Consider the following 23,130-nt stretch of genomic DNA (forward strand, 5'->3'; position numbering starts at 1 on the left):
AGGGGGAGGATGCATGTGTGAGAGTTTTGCAGAGGGATAGGATGTGAGTGGTTGACTACAGGGGGGCGATTGCTTTCACAGCTCTGGGGAAGAAGCTGTCCCTGAGTCTGTTTGTGCTGGATTTAATGTTGCTGTACAGTTTTTTCTGATGGAAGTGGTACAGACAGCACATTGGATGCCTGTGATTTGTGGCAATGCGTCTGGCCCTCTAATGGACCTATTCGGTGTAAACTGAGTCCACATCTGGCAGAGAGCATCCCGCAATCCCTTGTGCTCTCCTCCCCACCGGGGTTAAGTACCTCCTATCATGTGCTGTGCAGCTCCGGTATCAAATTGTCATGTTGAGACCGAAGATGCTTTCATTCGTGGGCCTATAGAAGTTTGAGAGCAGGTGAGAAGAGATTCCAGTCCGCTTCTACTTCCTGAGAAAGAAGAGCTGTTTTTGGGCCTTCGTCGCTGGTGTGAGTTGCTCTCAGGCCAGGAGAGGTCAGAGGAGATGTGGATGCCCAGGAACTTTCTGCTCTCAGCACGCTCCACCACCTCCCCAGGTGCGCAGAGAGGAGCGTGTTTGGTCTTCTTGGACCTCCTATAGTCCAATATTACCTCCTTGGTCCTGCTGGTGTTCAGGATCAGGTTGTTCATCATCATCATCATCCGCACACCTTACAACCATGTAGCAGAGCAGTCATATGTGAAGAGAGCAGGGCTGAGAACACAACCCTGCTCTGGTCCTGTGTTGTTTTTTTAGAGGTTTTAGCCCACTTCATGTTGTCCGACAGGTTCTATCCTCTGGGTGTAACTAGTATTGAACCAAACACTGTGTTTGATCACAGTTAATTTATTAATTAATTTGTATGACTTTATTTTATTTTCATTATTTGGAAACCGCTGTTTGAAATTTCTCTGGTTGGTAAATAGTTAATTGGTTAATTATTAATGAGCTTGATCTAAAGATCATAGCATTGTATATAATACAATAATACAATATAATAGATATAGAAATCTACACATTTTTATTGTATTTTCTTTGATTAGTTTTTTGTTAGAAAACTCTTGAAGCTCAAGACATTTCAAAGTTTCTATTATTTGTTGATCTTAAAACTTTTATACATTTATTCAAAGTCTCTTATCTGATTATCATTAGTGTCTCAGATGCTAAATACACTTGCACACACATTAGCTAAATCGAGATGTTGGATGTTGCATATTTTCTCACATCATTGTATAAATCAGCTGCTGTTTTTTCCTTTGTTTAACTTGGATATTTAATTTTCTTTACCTGAATATGCAATATTAATGATAATTGTGCAATACTTACTCTGGTTTTAGTTTTACTTCCCCCCCCCATCCCCCGATAATTTAATTCTCTATTGCTTTAGAACTAACTTTAGATTGGATCACCGTAGCTTTTTTTTATTTCTGATTTAGTGTGTAAACCTGTCTGTGTTGTTCTTTTTTTTTTTCTTTTTTTTTGCCACTGTCACGCTGAATTTCTCCATTGCAGGACAATAAAAGGATTTTTTTTAATCTTCTAAAAACAAATCTCTCTTATTCTGCCAGCTTTCGCACGAGTAAAGGAATCGGTTACTCTGCTCACTTTGTGGGAAACTGCCTCATCGTGACATCCCTGAAGTCCAAAGGAAAAGGCTTCCAGCACTGTGTAAAATACGATTTCCAGCCACGTAAGGTAAGACCGCATGCACTCTGGCAAAAAAAAAAAACGTGCCACTTGTTTGACGAGAGAGTAGCAGGAGTGTTCTGCTGCGCTCTCCTTACATCTCTCTGTGCACTCGCTGCGAATGTTGATGAGCCTTGATAAGGTCTGTCAATTAAGGCCCCCCTCTTCAGCACCGTCAGCAGTTTGCTGCTGTCCTAAAACACAAACACCCACACTAGTCCTTGCGTGTGCACGTCAACAAACACACATTCGGCTGATGAGATGGCCTTCTGCAGGATTTGCTGACCCAGTCGATTCCCGGCGCAGCCTAACAAAGTTCCCACTGGTTCCATTTTGATCAATTTGTGTGTCACCCTCGTTTGTCTGGTCGGTGTACGGGTTAATGTCCGCGTTCGAGTGGGTGCTGCTGGCGGGAGTGAATGCTTGGATGGACGATTTGCTCCCTCATTATCGGTGGACCTGGCAGAATTTTTAGGCCATTTTTGCTGAAAGAATTGAACAAATTGTAATCGTTTTATATCAGGTCGCACTCATAGACAGCTTCAGTATGAGGAGGTTGCAGAGAGTATTCTTACTGCTGGAAAGACAGAATTAGGGAAGCAGACAGAAAGCTGCTTGAAGCAAACATAGAGCAATTACTAACCGGATTTTTATACATCCTGGAAAACTCAGATATTTCACTTAGATGCTTTCCTGGTCTGGGGAAATATGTGAAAGTACATTGATATGGAAAATATTTCTGTTTCCAGACTTATTCACCATTTTGTCGTCTGAGGTCCATCCATTCGTAAAACCCTGACCAATGTGAGCGAGTGTCCGGTTTTTCTGTTTTTTGTTTTTTTTATTTTAAACTGGGAAAGTCAGGAATGTAGACACAAACATGTTTAGAAAGGGTTTGAACGAAGCGCTTGAAAGGAATCAGCATGATGTGCAAAATTTGCCGGAACAAACAAGGTGAAGCAACACCTCCTAAATTGTGATCACATGGTGTCATCAAACGTAACAGCACAACACACGTGCAAAGCAAATGCACTGTTTTTTTTTTTTCATGTTTGTGTTTTTGTTTTGTTTTTAGTGGTACATGATCAGCATCGTCCACATCTATAACCGCTGGAGAAACTCAGAGATCCGGTGCTACGTCAACGGTCAGCTGGTCTCCTACGGCGACATGGCATGGCATGTCAACACCAATGATGTAAGGACACTGTTGACAATGTGCTTAATATCAAACCACTTATCATATATCGTTGAATGGCTTATAAAGAAGTAGTTATCCATAAATCATCTTTAACTTCCAAACTAGCGCCTCTGATTATGCTCCGACGTCGAGCATTGCTTTGGCTTTACTTCAAGCTTCCCCTCATGTTGCGATCTTGGCAAACATTTGAGGTGTGCCCTCTGCGTTTGCCAGCTGTAGCAGAGATGCCCTTGGGCACTTTTCCAGCACAACTCGCCCAAACTCCAGCTTCCAACTTTTCCATTTAGCTGGGGACAGGTAGTCTGACCTCACGTTGGCACTTCCTTCCTCAACTTTTGCTGTAGTAACCGAAGGGCAGGAGAACCCACATTTCCTGGCCTTGAGGCAAAATGTTTTAGCTTGTGCAGCTAATCAAAAAAAAAAAAAAAACTCCAGAGAGGTGAAAGAACAGGTCTCAAAATGCACCGATCCTATCAGAGTTTGTTTTCTCTTGAAGACTGGAGATAAAACGTGTGTCATCATTTTTAAACAGCCGAGCAAGACAGATCTCATTTTGATAAGGGGTATTAAAGGGATGTGAGAGGCGAGTGGACTGAAGGATCCAGTGAAGTGATAGTGAAGTCTGAGGAGATGGAATTAAAAACAAACATCACAAGTTCTCCTGTTTTCCTTCGTCCACAGATGGCAAAAAATGAAAAAAAAACTTACACTGTAGCTTTTTGTTATTAAATGCATCATGAGTGAATTATTTCTTCTCATATTTTGCAGAGCTATGACAAGTGTTTTCTGGGTTCATCAGAGACGGCAGATGCGAACAGAGTCTTCTGCGGTCAGCTTGGAGCCATTTATGTTTTCAGTGAAGCTCTCAACCCGGCTCAGATCTTTGCCATTCATCAGCTCGGTCCAGGATACAAGGTACATTCATGCGACAGATCACACATTTGCTTCCCTTTTTCATCAAAGGTTTATAATGAATAAATATGAGGAATAATTGGCAGTTTTTGTTATTATATGGATGTCGTTTTTTAATCTAAATATTTCAAATAATTTATTTATTTGTTCACTGAAATTAAAAGTAGTATTAATATTCAGGGTGTTGTCAAAAAACTCGTTTTTCAGGGATGCTTGGGCATCGTACAGATCGCAAGTCTGTCGCTGGTATCGTGACAATAACATACCCTGACAAATTAAATAGTCTGATATTATAACATGGGAATTTATTTGCTTAAAGCGCCCTAAATTAGATTGTGTCCACTTCTGGAAGCATTAACTTGATTTGCAAAAAAATTGTCTCACTTTAATGTTAACTTATTCCCATTAATTTACACATTTGTGAACAATTTGAAAGGTGTAATAAAAATGTAATTTCTGGTGAGGAACAAATGAGGAAATTATTTTTATCCTCTTAAAATAGCAAAGATTACTTGTAGGAGCATGACAGTGGACATAATTTGAGCGTCATTACTGTGCATTTTTAAGGAGAATTTCTATTGTAGACGTTTATTACTCTGGTGAGGGATTTAAAGAGCTCACAAAATAATTTTAAGTCATTACACTGTATAGAAAACGGTGGAGGACCCTACCCCAACCCTAACCTACCCAGCTCTGGCCATCCAAGCAATTCCCACAATAAAGCAAATAAGACTACAAAAACCCTAAAATGTCATTAAATGGCATCGTACTACCATTGATGTGAACGTGCATGCCTCTATAATCGGAAACAGACTGCACTAAATTTTTTTGTCAGCTAAAAAACAAAAAACAAAAAAAAAACACCTTACTGAGGGTATATCTTTTTTAGGTATATATAACATAAGCGAGTTGACACAGTCAGATGCAGAGCTCCATAAGCTCTAAAAATCAAATTCTAAACCTTTTTGGCCTGGCTGAATCAGTGAAAGATGACAGACCAGAGCACCTCGCCAGCTGTCTTCTCCTTGCTTTGGCAGACTTGCCTCATGCTGCTTGAAGCTTTTTCATAAAGGTGTCCAGAGCTGTCAAGATTTCAGCACCATGAGACTTCATCAGTATGAAGCTGCTGATGTGCAACAAGCTGCTGGAATTACAGCAGATCCTCAGCGCAACTAGATCAAAAAAGTCTTTTTAAGATATTTCTTCACTTACAATAACACAACAAAGGACTAAATAAAGCATCAAAATAACAGGTTTCTATTAGTAACCCTCAATAGTTAACAGGATACAGGGGTCGTTATTCTGCCCTCAGTGAATATTATTTCCCTTTTTGGCTGATAGATAAACAGTATTTCTATGAAAGGCGCTTGTTTCCACCCTTATGGTAAAGGCACATAGAGTTAACATGTTTCAGATTAAATATGCAAGTATGAGCAACCACAAGGTTTTGGTATGTAGTTATATTACTATACTAGCATAGCTTATATGTTAATAATAGTGCAAAATGTTAGCATAAGGATCACTAGATAGGCATAAAATTAAATTAATCACTAAGGGTTGCAGCCTTTCTATTACCATTATCTAGGGGTTATGTCCACCCCCACCCCCCAGAATATCATGGCATGTAGTAAATTATTAAATGCATGTAAGTGTTGACATTTAATTACATTTATATTATTAGCATTTCTAAGTAGCATCAAATGCTGACCCATTTTCCACACCGTTGCTCCTGTACGTTCATCTTTCCCTGTCGGAGTCGCATACGTTCAAACGCATGTAAATGCACACTCTCCCGCCAGGAGACAGAGTGTGCAAAGTTGCAACATATTTTTACCTGCTTTGGCAAAAATATCTGATATTCACTTAGTTAAGAAGTAGGAAAGAAGAAAGGCAGGTGTCTTTCAAAATATAACGACGTATAAAAAAATACAGGCTAGAGAGAGACAAAAAGATAGATTAATAGGCATAAGATTGAGAGAGACATAAGCTGGCTGCTAGTGTAAAGTTGTACTCTAGGATATCAATGGACACTTAGGTGGAAACAAAACCTCTGCTAGTCCAGAGATTGTGAAACCCCCCTGAAAAAAATCAGAGGGTGCCCACTGGATTGCCGTTGGTTTCATAATGTACTAACGTGCACGACCTTAACATCCATATACTGTGTTCTCCAATTACAGTTTGTGGTGTTGACATGGTAACTGAGCTCCCACGGCAGGACCGTTAGGTCGAAGTTGTTTCACAACAAGCAGCTGCACAGAGTTAACTGGGTTCGATTGGATGTTGAACGCACGCTGGTGAGGGAGTGTCAAAGCAGAGGGGACCGTCAGGTCATGCTAAAACATGCAGACTCAGTCCGTTTGACATGTGCTTACGGGGAGGGCTCTCCTTGGCCCGCCCTGATGACTACAAGCCCAGAAATGTGAGCTTACAGTTGTTCGGATCCAAAAAGGAATATGAGGGAAAAGTATTGCTTGGGATGTATATTTGTTGTACCTAAATATATTGTGTATCAGATTAAAAACGAAGTTAATCCGGGGAACTCCTTGATTTATTTGGGTCAGATTTTGCTTCGTCATCTGCGTTCATGTTTTTTTCAACTATGCCTTAACCTTTAACTCTACTTTGGCTTTTTTATTTAGCTTTTGAATTCTTTTATGGAAGTTTGCTGAAACGTTTTGCTGAAGTATTTATTTATTTTTTATCATCTATCTGACTGAAATGATCCTATGCCACTTCGCAGATTCAGGTGACACGCAGAGTGTAAGAAGATGTAAACTTGGCCTCACATACTGTAGAAGCTTTCTGTTATATCAGAGTTTCACGCTCATCTTCACTGTCTGTTCTAACACAGTATGGTTAAGGGTGTTTTATAGACTAGACCTCTCATATTCTCCTCCTAACGAATACATGCTCATCCTCAGTTATTTTTTCATTATTATTTTTTTTTTACGCCATGAATTCTGATTTTTGCACTTGGTCACAGCCTGCAGCTTCCCGAGGCTTATCAGTCAGATGATTGCCTCTCTGCATGGTGCAGAATGGCCTTCTCTGATGCCCAGAAGAGACCATTAAACGGCTCGGTTGTTTCAAAGACGCGGCGCCTCTGTGCTGGTACTATAGTGGTGAGTGCGTGGGTTTTTTTCCCCCAGCTGGTTAAAGGATGATGCCATTGAGACTCAGTTTGTGTCTCCCAGTTTCTTCCTGTAATGTGAATTTAGGCCACTTCTTGTCGCCATGCAAACGATGCATGTTTATGACAAGGTGTTCTTTGGGAATTGGTCAGTCCGTTTTTAGCAGAACGAGAATTTCAAAGTACAGTGTGTAACCCTTGCAGAGCTATGCTGTTTGTACCCTCTTGGCCTCGGCCGTTCGGTAATGAGCAGGCTGACATACAGCCTGCTTGGCTAAACAAGCCCGCAGCTCAGCGAGGAGGCCCATGGTCTTTACCTTTGTGGCGGCTTGTGATGGCCGACGCGCTATGTTGCACTGAATGTCTGCGTGTGCAGTTCAGCGCCTCCACACTCCACTAATGACACCAGAAAATGGAGCATAACATCTTGTTTTCCTGTGTGGGCTATAGCTGAAGGAAAGCTCCTGAGCTGCTCAATATTCCTCTGGTTGTTTTTTTTTGTGTGTTTTTTTTTTTTTTTTAAATTGTGTGTGGGTTTGTTTGGTTTCTTCGCAATCAATCGTTTGTTGTTGAAAGTGCTGCTGGCTGCTGTCTTCATCAGAGGTCCAGATGTCCTCGCTTTAGCAGCATCAGCTATCTGGCCACAACAGCATTACTGGAGCCTTCACGTCTAGCTATAAACTTGTTTTTTGTTTTTGATTGTGTGAGTTTAGATGTTTAGCTGACTGCTGGTGTGGATCTCTCTGACCTGGGCTGCTGGCATTGGGCTTGGTTTGCTCTACTTCCAGATTCTCCCAACCCAGGGAAGCGGTCTCTCTTAGAACCCCCCAACCCTCCCCCCCCCACCTCCCTGGCCTCGGTCAGCATTCTCGGAACGGGTCAGTATGGGAGCTTGCCCCCAGGAGGATTCTTGTCGCCACTTTGGCACCAATCTCCTCCCTCCTAACATGCAAAACCACGGCAGTAGTGTCCTGAGGTATTAAATGGTGGACCTTGCAGGGATTGAGGTAGCACTTACCCTGCACCTCAATTTTATTTTTATTAAAGATGCTTAGGGCATTTGGGTTTGGTGGGGGGTAGGGGGACTTTGCCCTCAGGAAGCAGCGGAGTCTCGCACATCCCCAGCCACAAACCCGGCATTAATTACATTCATAACCCTCCGTCTTGATCTCGCAGGGGTTAGGTCACCTGGTGGGATGGTAGTGTGCCCTCCCTATCTTTGTCCTTCAGAGTTCTGGTTGTCATGGGGGGCTGGTACCTGCCCTGAATATTGTGTGCTCTAGGGGGGGTCTTGGTGCTGGGTGGTCTTCCTGCAGGATCTGGGCCGCCAGGGGGACCTGGTCCCTCGGGCTTGCCTTGAGCAGCGGGAGATGGCGGGTTGTGGCTTGGGCGGGGGGCTCGGGGTCCAACTTTTTACCCTTTTCCTCTTTTACCTGGGGGCTGCTGCTCCTTGCTGCACTGATTACCTACCTCAGTCTTGGGATGATGTCATGTGTCTGTCTTCCTGCTGCCGCCTTTCAGAGCCGAGCACAGATCCTTTGACTTTTGTACGTCCAGGTGACAAACTCGCTCACATACACCTACTCAAGACAGGCACACCTATTTCTCCAGATACACTCACACACCCACTTACCGACACACAAATAATACCTACTTTGATGATGGCTGCAGTCTTTCATCACAGAATTAGGATTCTGTCTTGGGGTGTTGTTTTTGTAGAGGAAAACTGCCCTGGCACCCATACAAGCACCCACCTTCTCTATATAGTATGCCTGAAATGCCCCAACAAGACATGTTGAAGAATAAATATTTAATAAAGATGTTTAGTTGGATTTTTACAGTGAATAGCGCCATTTTAGTTTAAGAGCCATGACTTTCTAAATAGCAGGCCTGTAAACATATAGGGTGTCTCTAGGTCTAACTGGAATGCTCAGCCAATATTATTTGAAAAAAGAAATGTTGCTGTTTGAGGTCATTTTACAGAAACTATTAACTATTAACTATTTGTGTTCAGAAAAGACAAACCTTTATATATTATTGAAAAAAAAGAGTTAAATAGTAATCTTTTTGATAGCATGTAACAAGTATGTTGTGTTTATTAAGAAAGCAGCTGTCCTGGTCAGATAACAAATGGGTCCTTTTGAAATTTGTAGAACCAGACAACACCGGTGCTCCCACCCCCAGTCATGCTGACCTCTCAAAACGCTTTACACTATAGCCGCATTCACCCAATCGCACTCACTGACACACACACAGTCATACAACAATACGCATTTCATCAGGCAAGTTGGGGTTAAGTGCCTTGCCCACAGGCACATCAACATGTTTCAAGGGGAAGCTCAAATCGAACCCACAACCTTCCGATTACAAGACCACTACTCAACCCATCAAGCCAGTCGCCCCAGTAAATGTTTTTTTTTTTTTTTTTTTTTATCCAAGACTCTCAAAGAACTCCCAAACCAGGCCATTCTGTTCTTATAGGCCTAGTTTGGGAGTTCTTCCAGCTTGTTCTTGACAAATCATCTTGGCAGAACTTTTCCGCTGTGATGTGTCGAACTACTGTTATGTGACTGGTCAGAGATCTGAGGTGGGTGTGGTTCCTACACTGACCAATGCTACAGTGCGAGGAACCTATAAGGACTTGCCAGGAGTTCTGCACTAGAGCTCTTGTGAAGCATGAAATGTTCTGGTGCAGGAAGAACTTTGTTCTTGTTCTTGCTACCTTTGAATAAAAGAAAAGGTTTCTGTCTCTTTTCTTGTGGAGTGTGTATTCGCCTTTGGACAATCATTCTTTTCTTTTTTTAATCATTCTGAACACACAAAAAACCTTGAAAACCTTGATTGTCATATTGTCTCTCTCTCTCTTTCATCGGTCTTATGTGTAATTCTCTCATCTCTAGAAATTTGTATTTACTTTTTGCACACAAGCTGTAACATTCTTTTCAGTATCGTTGCTGTTTCCACGTTCTTTGCCACGCCACTTTTGTCATACACCCTGTTTTGTGGTCGTCTTCCTGATCAAGCTTACCGAAAAGGAAAGACGGTGAGGGGTATGGGGGTGGGGGGTGTAGCTGTTGGTAGGGTAGCCTCTTGCTTGTCCTTTCAAAATTTGGCTTATAAGGTATCTGGTTAATCTTGACAAAATTGACAGAAAATCTACAGAAAAACTCAGAATTGACAAGATAAAATTCTCAGGGACATCTGTTGTAAGTCCGTATATTCTTTTACCCAAGTAGTTATTTTGAGAAAGTCAAGATGATTTCCAAGTAAATTTCAGTCATACGCTGGAAAGCCTATTTACAGCTTTTGGCCTATTTTCTGCAGTGAGCGGCAGACTGAACTGAATGGATCAAACATTTATAGGCATGTGTGTGTGCTGATATCATTGCCGTGTCGTAGCTGCAGCTGTCAGCTGCATAAAAAGGCGGCAGTTGTCACGTTCGTTCCTCTGTGTGTTTAGGACATGCATGTCTTTAATCTCAGCTCTGTAGAACTTCACATGTTTAGAAAAAAAAAAGCCCATCTTTGCATGCTCCTCTTCTTAAAACCTCTCTGGCTTTCTTAAGCCTCTAAGGAGTCAGCAAAGCTCTTTTACACTTTCACCTTGCTGTCTCCCTAATTCAGCGCTGTAACATAAGTACTTTTTTTTTTTTCCCTGAGCCACAACTGCACACACTTCATAAAGCCTGCACAGCAAACGGGCTTACTCTGCAATAAATGTGCATCTTAATAAGTGTATTAATTTCACATTCAGGCTATTCAGTATTTTTTGTGTGCAAAGGGGCCACTGACCTTCGAATTAAACCAAAGAGCACTTAATTTGTTTTTGTGATGGATTACCACTGCATCTTCCTACGGCTTTGTTGGTAATCTTTAATGGGTAATCTCTTTAACGCAGCCTTTACTCAGAGATGCCGAAGTATCCTGTCCGTAAGTCAGTTAATATTAACTTAGGCGTGTGCAACTATCCCTAATTACTCTTGCAGGTGGTGCTAAGGAGGTGTAGATGTGTGTGCGAGATCTAGGAGTTCGCTTGGATGAAGATAAGAGTATTACATCTACTGCTCTGTGCAAACTGCTCGGGGCACATTTCTCGCACCATGCCTCAGATGAAAGCTTCAGAACAACATGGGCCTGGAGGTTCTTAAAGAGGCCTTGGGCTTTCCTGTGCAGTCGGGCTCAGCGAGGCACCAAGAGACTCAGCTGCTGGAAGAGGAAAAGCAGCCTCCGCCCGGAGCTGCGGCTAAGGGTTGCAGTGCAACTCCAGAGCCTTTTTATCTATAGGGCTTCATACAAGTAGAAGCACTAGTACTGCCACAGGCTACATGAATGTAGAGACCTCTGCAAACAGATATTGATAGAAATGTGCAAACAAATAAACACATAAACGGCTACCTGTAATGTCATTCCAACTGCCTTTTTTTATTTATATATCTATATCTATAGATAGATAGATAGATAGATAGCTAGATATGTATGTATGTTAAAGAATTCTGTTTGATGAAAACAAAATGTACAAATGAATCTCTTTGGTTGAATAGGCGCAAATACCCTTGAACTAATGCTTGTGTGAAGGACATATTGATTTATTTTAATTTTTAGCTCCTCTTGACAATGGCACCATTGTTTCAGTTAATGGGTGTGGAAAATCACAGTGATGAAAGCAGGATAGTACATACTCCTGCGTGCCACTGCTCAGCAAAACAATAAAAAAATAGATAAATAAAATAAAAAAAAACTAAACAAATGGATCACATTAGAGCCCAAAATTATTCTTTCCACCTGTCAGATTCATACTTAAAGTAATCTTTTAATTTCAAGAAGATGCTTCTTCTATCTGGAAGTAATATCCCTCTGGGATTATTAAAGTGATTCTGATTCTGATATGAGAGTTTTGCCGTGCCCCAGCCACAGTCCCGATTCAAAACTGTGGGAGAACCTTCACCAAATAGAAATTGTATATTAAAAAAAAAAGGGAAAACATGCAATGATTATTGAAATGGGTAAATAATTTTGTAAATTCTGTTTTTCAATATATAAAATCTAAATTAAAAAGTAAAAATGGTTTATTTCCATAGAGCTTTAAGAGATATACCCACTAAAATGGGATCTCACAGACGAATAAGCATGGGACCAGAACGGCACACACTACTGTTTGAAAAACTTGGTATCTTGTCAGGAGAAAATGTTTAGGGGCACGATTGTTGGATTGCATCTGGATAAAGGCTTGGAATCTTGGCGACGGTCGGGATGAACATAATTTAACTTACTGGTGCCGGATTACAAATGTGTTGATCTTTTTGTGGGTTGTCGTCTTGACAGACTACAAAGAGATAAATCTGGATCCCTGAGTGCTTCTTTCCCACACACGCGCTCCCCCGCTCTGCCTCTCATTCTGCACTAATTGAATTAGTGCCCGGGTTAGCACTGTGTTCATTAAGATAATGCTGTGTTGTTTACACGAGGCTCCGGCTGCAATTAAGCAGACTCCATTTTGGGTGTTGAACTTGTACACGCAGAGGCACACTCGCACTTATCTCGTCTCCTGACGTCTCATTTGTCTTCCTGGTTCCACGTTTTTTTTCCTCCCTTCTCCAGCCTATCTTATCTTGCCTGTCTCCGCAGAGCACCTTCAAGTTCAAGTCCGAGAGCGACATCCACCTGGCTGAGCACCACAAGCAGGTGTTGTACGACGGCAAGCTGGCCAGCTCCATCTCCTTCACGTACAACGCCAAGGCGACGGACGCCCAGCTCTGCCTGGAGTCGTCGCCCAGGGAAAACCCCTCCATCTTTGTCCACTCACCGCACGCGCTCATGCTGCAGGTCAGTTTGAGCTTTATCCTCCGGGAGCGCGGAAAATGCAAAACCGCATGAATGAAGGGAACTAAACCAGCGCGTCAGTTTGATTAGCAGGCCGCCCTGACACAGGCTGACTCACAGCCACTTCAGGAGTATTTGTTCAAAAGCTGCGCTGTTTATTTTACTTGGCATACAGAGGTTAAGTGGCTTTCAATGAAAAGGGTATATTAAATATTAGAAATAGAAAATACACGCTGCACCATGTGAAATGCAATTGAAACATATCCTTAAGCACATACTAGTTTCAAGACGTTTAGCTTTGTTGTTGTTGTTTTCAAGCGTCTTTCTTTCAGTCAGGGTGTGCGGAGCTGAGAATTGTACATTTTAAATTTCATGTTTAGAAATTGGAATACTTCCTCCTAAATGGAACTAAGATGGGTATGAGAGAGTACACAGATGCAGCACCAAATATTTACGTTTCAGGTTATAAGTGGTTAAAAGGATTCCCAATAATAGGATTTTTAATTCGAGCTAATGGTATGTTTTTCTTTCTACTAAATAGATTGAAATGTATTGGAAAGATGTAATGCAGGGTCTGTGTACAAGAGCACAACTGGCAAAGATTAATGGGGTCATCCCTTGCCAAGTCGTCTCTTTCAAGAAAATAATAATTTGATCATCCTGTACCTGACGTTAAGCCCAAAGTGATTCATATCCATGGCAGATTTAATTTAGCGTTTTACCAACATGTTTCTTCTGACTGGAAGTTGTATCAACATTTTGGATTAGACAACCCAGAGTCCTGACTTAATCTGCTGGAGAATTTGCAGAAGAAGCTAAGGTTCTTTCAACCTTAAAGTTGTAAAGAGCATGTTTTATATTGAGTTTCTTAATTAATCAAATAAGAAGATTTTCTATTTCTTAATCTCTGTGTTTAAATGGTCCAATACTACTACGTTTGATGCTGTGAAAAAGGATTTCCTCCCCTACAGGGAGTTATGTTTTTTTTTCTTGTTGCTTTCAACTAAATGTTGCAGATCTAGAAACACTATTTAAAACCAGTAAAACATAACCTAAGAATAATAATATTTTTTTTTTATTATTTTCAAATGATGACGAACTGAATGATGCATGATTTGAAACTTGGAAATGTCACAAAAAAGTAAAAGTAGAAGTTTTGAAAGTGGAAAAACACATTTTCACAGCACTGTACTGGATTATAAATGCTTTCTTGTCCTTACTTTGGAAGATTTGTTGAATTTTTAGAAAACCATTAAGTTAATCTTACTGATCAGTAAACATGTTCCAAGGTAAAAAGAAAAGCTTTTATTTTGAAGAACCAGGATGCAAAGGGCGAGTTCTCAAATGATTAAATACGGAGTTCAGTTTAAAATACATCCTTATAGCGTTACAGCTATAGTAACATGACTACATTTTTATCATCCAATAATAGCTGGTAGTCTCGAGTGTCCCTGGCTGATAAATCCAGTGCACCAATACCTCTAAAAGGAGAATAATTACATCCCCATGGTTTACTCACGGGCTGACTTTCACCCAATTACATGAGATAAACTTTGTTCATGAAACTCAAGTTCCACAATTGAAGTCACAATTCTTTTAAGTGTGAATCTGTTTTTGATCAGCTTTATATCTTTTCTAAGCATGAAAAAAAAACATCAGTTTGGCACCAGTATTACGTTTTGTTTTTTAAGAAAAATAATGATCAGAAATGATAAAAACACTTTTTCAGGTTAACTTATCAGTACATTATCCAGTATCCAGTAAAGGCCATCTCAATAGTAAACTCAAAAAATGTTTATCTCATTTTTAACAGTAATGAAGTGCATCAATGCTGATTAACCCTCCTTTTGCCATCCAGCTTTCTTTTAAATGGGCTGTAATATTTTGATGCTTTCAGTTGTATTTAATTTGCCTTGTATAAAACTAACGGAGCTCTGTTTTCCACCAGGATGTGAAGGCAATTGTTACCCACTCCATCCACAGCGCCATCCACTCTATAGGAGGCATACAGGTCCTGTTTCCGCTCTTCGCTCAGCTGGATTACAAGCAGCTCAACGACAGCAGTGTGGACACCACAGTCTGGTGAGTCATATATATTTCATTTTAATGCACAATTAGTCTTATCATCATATGAAATCTGATGTTACACAGCTGTGCTGGGGGCTACAAAACAGCAGTGAATATTACTTTGAAAGGACAAAGGAAGAGGCATTTTCCCCTGCAGAGAACAGTGATTTCTCCATAGTATCTGTCCTCTGGCTTTAAGATCGTCCTGATACTCCTGCATCATGTGGTCTTTAATGCAGTTACTTTATCAGGCAGCATCTCAACATCTTGTCAGCCTTGGACAGATTATTTATTTAATATCATCAGGAGGATGGAGATAAGGCAAAAAAGAAAAGAAAATACAGCTACGTATTAAAAGTAAGTTATGAAGAAACCCAATGTTTAGTGGAAGGAGCTGTGACGGGAATGCGGATCAGGTTTTCTCCACCCGCTCAGCGGAAAACATATTTAAACTCATCAATGTGTTGTGTTGTATGTTGCAGCGCGACTCTGCTGGCGTTCCTGGTGGAGCTGCTGAAGAGCTCAGTGGCCATGCAGGAGCAGATGCTGGGAGGGAAGGGCTTTCTGGTGATTGGATACCTGCTGGAGAAGGTCAGTGTGAAGGCCTCAGGCTGTGAAGAGCTGCGGCTTTCAGGTCGTGTGTTTTTATTTTTAACTGTACCATTGATAAGGAGAGAAGCCTTGGTCTTTATCGTGACCTCTTCAAAGCTCCTAAAGCATCTACACAAAGCTCTTCACTGTTAACTATAACTATTTATCTGGAATAAAAATAAACCCATGCGTACCTTTGTGTTCCAATGTGTTAAGTCAAAAATAATAATGTGTAATTATAAAATGATCTTGATGCAATAGAATGAGTGATTTATTACCACTGTTTATACCTTTGTGTATCTTCTCTGTCAATATCACATTAGCTGTCATGGCAGCTGTTTATGTACAGTGTTTTACAAAAGTAGTCATACCCTAGAACTGCTGGGTATTTTGTCAAAGTACATTAACCAACACGAAAATACATTGAGATATTCCTTCTACTTCACAACATGCAAATTATACATGTTTTGTTTTTAAACAATACAACAATTGTAGTAACTGTATGTATTCAGACCCCTTTACACTGATAATCCTATATACAATTCAGTGCAACCGAGTCCTGAGGGGACACAGCACACATATGGAAGGAGCTTTTTTTGGTCTTGTTATTCCAAGAGACTCCACAGTACACTACAAATGTATTTAATGGCTAAAAAAGTGGATTTTGCATGATCTGTCCCCTTTGACGGAGTAATGGACGAGGCTTAATTACAAGGCAACCCTGGAAGAAAAACTGGGTTAGATGTTCACCTTTGAGCACGACTCAAGGCCCTGAACGTACAGCCAGAGCTGCAACGGAAGGATTTACATGAAAGCAGGTTCATTCGTTAGAACGGCCCAGTCAAAGTCCAGATCCAAATGCATCTCAGCATCTGTGGCAAAACTTGAAAAACTTGACGCTCTCCATTGAGTCCGACTGAGTTTGAGCTATTTTGCTAAGAAGAATAGGTAAACATTTCAGCCTTAGTTGTTTGTAGCTGTTAAAGATCCCAAAGATGTGCAACTGTAATTGGAGCAAACAGTGGGTATACCAAGCAGTGATTCATAAGGGAACTGATAACTGCATCAGCCAAGAAAATCAAGTTTGAGGTTGTAATGTGGCCTAATGTGAAAGGATACGAATGAGTGATCATACCTGAAGGATTTCAATGCCTTTGCAAAGCACTGTTTACTTTGTACTATGGCATGCATCGTGTTGCATCTGTTGACTGTGAAAATAAACTTTATTTACCCGGTTTTGAATTCACTTGATTGGGCTGAGGCTCATACTTGCCCTTCTTCCCGCAGTCGTCTCGGATTCACATCACCAGGGCAGTCCTGGAGCAGTTCCTGTCTTTCGCCAAGTATCTGGACGGTTTACCACACGGGGCGCCGCTCCTCAAACAGCTCTGTGACCATGTCCTCTTCAACGCAGCCATCTGGATACACACACCTGCCAAGGTCTGTTTATCTGTCTCCGCGTCACCTACAAGTACTTTTTGCTCCGAAACCGAAAAAAAAAGGAGAGATAACTAAGCGGATGACGGCGAGAAAGGGGAACAAAAAGTTTGTTTTTATTCTCTTCTCTATGATATTTTGAATGACTTCATGCATGAAGTTAACAAAGAGGAAACGCGGGGGCTGACATCTCAGCAGCCATTACCCTTTACAGTTATTTAATAAATGAGCTCGGAGGACGTGCAGGGAGGAGCTGGCTCTCCGTCCTGTTAAAGGACAGAACAGGCAAGCGAGGGAAACAAATAGGAAATGTGACATTTGAAAAGACCCCAGGAGAAGAGAGGGGATGTGCGGCTCCTCTTTTCTTACTCTGGCTCTGAAATAGATGTGAGAGACCGTGGCATTCCCACGGGGCCCGTCGGCTCATTCCTCCGCAGTTCGCAAAAACTTCGCTCTGACCCTAAGAGGTGATCTTGCGGTGGAGCTGCGCTCCGGGGCAAGTCGGCGCGAAAAAAACGGAAGAGACCAAATCCGATTAGTTAAAGTTGCTCCTGAGAAACGCAGAATCCAATGTTTTTTTCTTTTTTTTTTTTTTTTTATTATTGATCCTAGTTGTCAACACAAAGTGGATCAAAGTGAATTATGTTGTTGGTCTTTTCGCCCCTTCATTCAAGTGCCAGTAAAGAAAATGCAGGATGATAATTAGGCAGAGATATAACGAGAACCAGGCCTGCATCGGAAACGAAACAAAAAAAAATGTTTTAATCCTAAAATCGCACCTTTGTTCTATCTCCCACTGAGCTTTATTATTTTCATCCTCTGAAGGTGTTATCGCCTCCCCGATTAATGCCAAGATTAACCTTGGTGCCTTTTAGGGCTTAATGAAACAAAGGAAGAAGTCACATTTCCCATCGTGTTTCCAAAAAAAGCCTAATTGCTGTTATAACAAAGGAAACCAATTATGTTTGTTGCAGCAGTGCACAAAATATCAGCTTTTTGCGCCACCTGGGTGCGTTTAATATCATTTAAAGTCACGTATCGAAGGCCTTCTCGAGGCAGCTGAGTCCGCTCCCCAGCCTCGGTGATCTCTGAGGGTCAGGCCGTGGCCCTGCGTTAATTTCATCCGCTTAAATAGAGCTGCCTTGTTAAGGCCGGCCCTCGGCATGGTGGTCGCTGTAATGAGCTCAGAGGTTTGTGAGCCGTCTCAATTCGGCAAATGTGCAACCAGGATTGGCTGAAGGAATATTAGGAGAGGGAAAAGGGAACAGGAGGAGGGAAGGAGCAAATGCGAGAAAAGAGTGGCACCCCCTTAAATGTCAGGAATTGAAAGTAGCTCCTCAGATTGAAATGTGACGATTCCAGGCCCTGAAATATTAATGATGAGATGAAAGCAGTTGTTTTCTTTTTTACTACTTCGCCTGTGACTGTCTTTACGCAGTGAAGCTTCAATTTTCTTCAACCCCCAAGAAACCTGCTGCTCGTTGATTGGTCCGGCTACTTTTTTGTGTCTCAGCGTGTCCACATACGCTACATGAGTGGATTGTTTGTGTCTGCACAGGTTCAGCTGTCCCTCTACACGTACCTGTCGTCAGAGTTCATCGGCACCGCCACCATTTACACCACTATCCGCCGTGTCGGCACCGTCCTGCAGCTGATGCACACTCTGAAGTACTACTACTGGGCTATAAACCCCTTGGAGTGCAGCGGAATCACCCCCAAAGGCCTCGGTATGTTCATGCTTAAACCCAACACTCTTATATAACAAACCTAAAAGGAATAAAGAGTAGAGGTAAGGGGGGCAGCTTTTTACTCCAGTGCGATACTCCTATCCGGAACCTGTTTTCAATGGCGTGATTGGGCTTAATGCTCAGGGCAGCATGGACTATGGGGCGTCACAAACCCTTAAGAGAACAAATAGTGATGCTCGAGTTGAAATGAAATTGCAGCATCAGATTTGGCTGAGTTAAATCCTTATTTAAAAATCTAACATGATCTAAACTGTATTAAAGTGTAAATGCACAGAAGTGAATATTGTTGTTTTAACAACTCTACAACAATTACAAAACACCTAAATTATGAAGTTCAAAAGCACGATTTCACAAAAATACTCAGTTTTTCAAAATACACACACACACACACACACACACATATATATATATATATATATATATATATATATATATATATATATATATATATATATATATATATATATATATCACTGGCGGCTGGGGAAAAAAAAATTGGTGGGGCTGGCCAATTGATTTTCCTGCCTAACCCAGTACATGCATTTAAATTAAAAAAGTCGGGAAATTACTACGATTCCATAATTAGCATTTAGTTAATAAAAAAAACATTGTTCACAAGGATTATTTTAGTGTTTTTGTCTTATTAATCCTTTTCACAGACTTATGCCAGAGGGTTTACATACATTGTACATGTACGTATATTATTACGAAACGAACGTTTACGTCTTGACTTAAATATATATCCAAATTTTTTAGTTATATAATGATTTAAGTAGAACAATGACTAGTGCAAAATTAAGTTTTATTATATAGATAGATAGATAGATAGATAGATAGATAGATTTCCAAAACCTTGTGGACAGCCTTTTAAGAAGAGTAGAAGCTGTTAAAGCTGCAAAGGGTGGACCAAAATCATATTGAACGCTGTGGATTAAGGATGGGGTGCCACTAAAGTTCATATGTGAGTCAAGGCAGGTGAGAGAACGTTTTTTGGCAATATATAGTTAAACAATATGCAGGGTGAGCGACTTGGGACACACTCTGACGTGGATTCTGAAACATTTTAATGGCGTCAGACGGCCCTTTTTCCCCTGAAGGATGCAGTTCAGATAGAGGGAGCGCTGCAGCCGCTAGCAGTTCAGCCCTATATCTCTGAGCCAGATTATGACTCTGATGATCCACAGGCCAAGATTGATGCTAACATGGATTCAGGGGTTGAAACAAGCAGAGATAATGATCCTCTGCAGGACTTGAACTGGCATGAGTCTGTTTATATTTCACGTTGATGTTATTTAGCTGATTGATCGCCATGCATGTTTACCACTTGTAAACGCCATGTTCTGCTTCTTCTGCACCGCTTTTGTGACACGCCAGCAAAGCAGTCATGCATCTGACATGCCAAAAATTCATTCAACAAATGTATGCATTATTCTGTCCATAAAGTGACTAAACAGAGGACTTAATTTGGTGAGTTGTGCATAACTAAGCCGAGCACACCTTGCTCTTCAAACTGTACATAAAACCATATTTTGGATTATGTTTTATGTGCAGTCATGTTGGAGCTGGCTGCGTTAAGTGAACCCGTCAGACTGTCTGATTGCTGATCATTCTTGGCAGCGGTGGCAGATTATGCGGCTGTTTTGCGGCTCAGAACAGAAAATATAGTTGGCATGTGAGAATAAAATCTGTCCATTCCTGTCTCCGCCCTGGTTCTCTTCATGACCCTCTTCCAAGGCTTTTTCCTTTTTTTTCTGAAGCCCTTCAGAATACGAGGAGACCAGAGTATTTCTAAGTATTGTGTTAGTGGAGACTAACGTCTACCGGTCACATACACGGACTGTGAAGGCCAGTATGTTGTGAGGATGCATTTTATCCAGTTAAATCAGGATTTATAAAAAAAAAAAAACAGCAAAACAAACTGAAAAACTGGCACAAGTTTTCTTTAAGGCTAGTTTGCATCCATGCCTGATGAACGTAGGCATACAGAATATAACAAAAACAAACATAGTAATTAAAAGATAAAAATCAACAGTACCATTTAATAAATAGATCATTTTAAATCTCTTTAATGTTACCAGTGCTATTTTCCAAGAAGCTATTTCTTTATGCTGGTTTAAGGTGTAATAAAGTAAAAACTTCCTGCAAACTTGTGGTATAGAACAACACGAATGTGTCACTCTTAAAGATAAAGGTGGTTAAAGTTGCGTCTGAGGGTCACGACACAGACGACCTTTTGCACTGTTGTACAAAATCAGACAGGAAAGCGGAACAGCCATGCAGATGCAGGATAAAACAAGGATGTGCTGCCCTACACTCCCCATTGGCCGCCATTAAAGCAGCAGACAGATCATAGATAACTTATAAGATGAGTAATGGTTGATCAGCATGTTACTTATTGATGAACTGTTAAGCCAGTGCCGGAACAAGACGTGTTGTCACGTCTTGTTGTCACAAGACGTGACAACACGTTGCTTTGTTATGCTTTGTTGTCACAAGACGTGACAACAAAGCATATTTAGAACATGAAAAACAGTAAGCTATTACAGGTCCTGGCTAACGCAGAGGACCACATTACAAACCTTTTAACATCTTTTAGAAAATTGTAACTGAATCAGAGTCCCCGGTTCTTACGCAGGCATGAAAAGTCTGGAGTTTCATTTAAGTATTTTCCAGGGCTGAGTAAGTTAAATTTAAAGTTAAATTGAGCTTTGAAAAGTGCAGTGTTTATTTTAAAATTTCTAAAGATAAGTTGTTACAACCCTTAGTACTTAATTACCGGGCCTTGTTTGTTTTTTTTTTTTTTTTTTTTTTTGAGGACCTTTCACCCAAAATGCTTCTTTCACTACTGAACGGGGGTTTGAAGGATCGGGCTTGTAAATAGTGGTCACAAGAATCCCAATAATAGGGCCAGTAAGGTCAACAACAGGGCCATTAAGGTCACATGAGTCACCGACCCTAACACCCATCTCAGCTCAGTCCAGTAAAACAGTGAAGAAGAGGGGAGGGAGGAAGAACGTTTTCATTCAGTATCCAGCCGGAGTGTCTGAGAAACATTTTCAGCCGCAGCATTCTGGTGCCTTTTAAGCCTTTCGAAACGCTGATAGAGACCGACTCACTTTAAGGTTAAAACGCCCAAACACAGGCTCGACGGTGTGCTAAAGCTCTCTAGTGCCGCGAAGAATGTTTGGACCTCTGCACAGGGCAAACAATACAGTAGCTACACAAAAGGACTGAACAAAACAGTTTTATAGGTCTGATACTTCCTTCTGTCAGTCTGCTCATCCTTAAAGGTTTACCCCAGCAGAAATACATTTCATTGATATTGAATCTTCGTATTAATACATTAAGAATGATTACACTTTTTGCTTTGAAATTAGAGTCTAAAATATTCTGGTATTTGATGACAAAATCAAACCTAGGAACCTTCAGAGTTGCTTAATTTGTCACCAGGTTCCTCGTGGTGAAGCCCCACTGAGCTCTCCACAATGTGTGTAACAGATTTATGCTCTTGCAGCTTTATTAACAGGATCACATACGCTCGTATGCAAGAAAAGATGGTTGTCTCCTACCTGGGCAACCCCACCGTCTACGGAGAATTGGTAGAAATCATTCAGAACACATTTTCAGGAGCAGAGGATGAATGCGTCGTTTTTACATGAAAAGACCAAGCCTAACGTCCTCAGATGACTAAATGTTCCTCCGTAACCTTTGTAAAAATGTTTTACACTTAGCTGTCAGGGTTTTGTTTACCGATGAACTCAGGACGCACACACGGGACTAAAAGTTTGAGTTTTTATTGAAGGAAGTCTGCTGGGTGGTGAGTGATGAAGACCGGAGGTTCAGGACTGCAGAAGGTCAGGGATGAATGTGATGGCAGGAGCTGACGGCCCGGAGAAAGAGAGTCCACACTTGCTAGGTGCTGCTCGGCTAGCAGGCCTCATACCACTCAGGTTAGCAGTTCATTTGGAGACACCAGGGCACAGAGCTGAGCTTCACCAGGGCGGCTAGTCAGGTTAGCAGAACTTGAGAGACACCAGGGCACAGAGCTGAGCTTCACCAGGGCGGCTAGTCAGGTTAGCAGAACTTGAGAGACACCAGGGCTCAGAGCTGAGCTTCACCAGGGCGGCTAGTCAGGTTAGCAGAACTTGAGAGACACCAGGGCTCAGAGCTGAGCTTCACCAGGGCGGCTAGTTAGGTTAGCAGAACTTGAGAGACACCAGGGCACAGAGCAGAACCTCTCCAGGAACAAACAGTGAACGAACAGTCTTTAGAGTGACTGACAGGACTAACCTTAACAACAGGAGCAAAACAAAGCTTCCAAGGCAAACCGGGGACTGGCATGGAGAGGTGTGGAATGATGATGACGGCCCAGTGCTGAACTAAAGACAGAGGGAGGTTTAAATAGAGAACTGACAGGTGACACCAGGGTCTGACTAATTAACCAGCAAATGATATCAGGTGTGACTGACTGCTGAGGAGGAGAAGTGAAAATTGACAGAAAATAACTGATGACTGAAAACTAACAATAAATAAAGTCAAACCTAACCCA

General features: G+C 41.4%; 1 protein-coding gene across 15 annotated transcripts in view; it reads left to right on the forward strand.

Annotated features, from left to right (window-relative positions):
* Positions 1–23,130, forward strand: part of nbeaa (neurobeachin a) — a 150,968-nt gene that overhangs the window by 60,995 nt on the left and 66,843 nt on the right. For all 15 annotated transcript variants that reach the window (XM_021324598.2, XM_021324602.2, XM_021324601.2 and 12 more), the window contains exons 6-13: positions 1,561–1,687; positions 2,754–2,873; positions 3,645–3,791; positions 12,544–12,741; positions 14,687–14,820; positions 15,288–15,396; positions 16,684–16,836; positions 18,392–18,560. In XM_021324598.2, coding sequence (XP_021180273.2) covers positions 1,561–1,687; positions 2,754–2,873; positions 3,645–3,791; positions 12,544–12,741; positions 14,687–14,820; positions 15,288–15,396; positions 16,684–16,836; positions 18,392–18,560 — 1,157 coding nt within the window. The remainder of the gene's footprint in view (positions 1–1,560; positions 1,688–2,753; positions 2,874–3,644; positions 3,792–12,543; positions 12,742–14,686; positions 14,821–15,287; positions 15,397–16,683; positions 16,837–18,391; positions 18,561–23,130) is intronic.

Source organism: Fundulus heteroclitus, chromosome 11, assembly GCF_011125445.2.
Source record: "Fundulus heteroclitus isolate FHET01 chromosome 11, MU-UCD_Fhet_4.1, whole genome shotgun sequence".
Lineage (NCBI taxonomy): Eukaryota > Metazoa > Chordata > Actinopteri > Cyprinodontiformes > Fundulidae > Fundulus > Fundulus heteroclitus.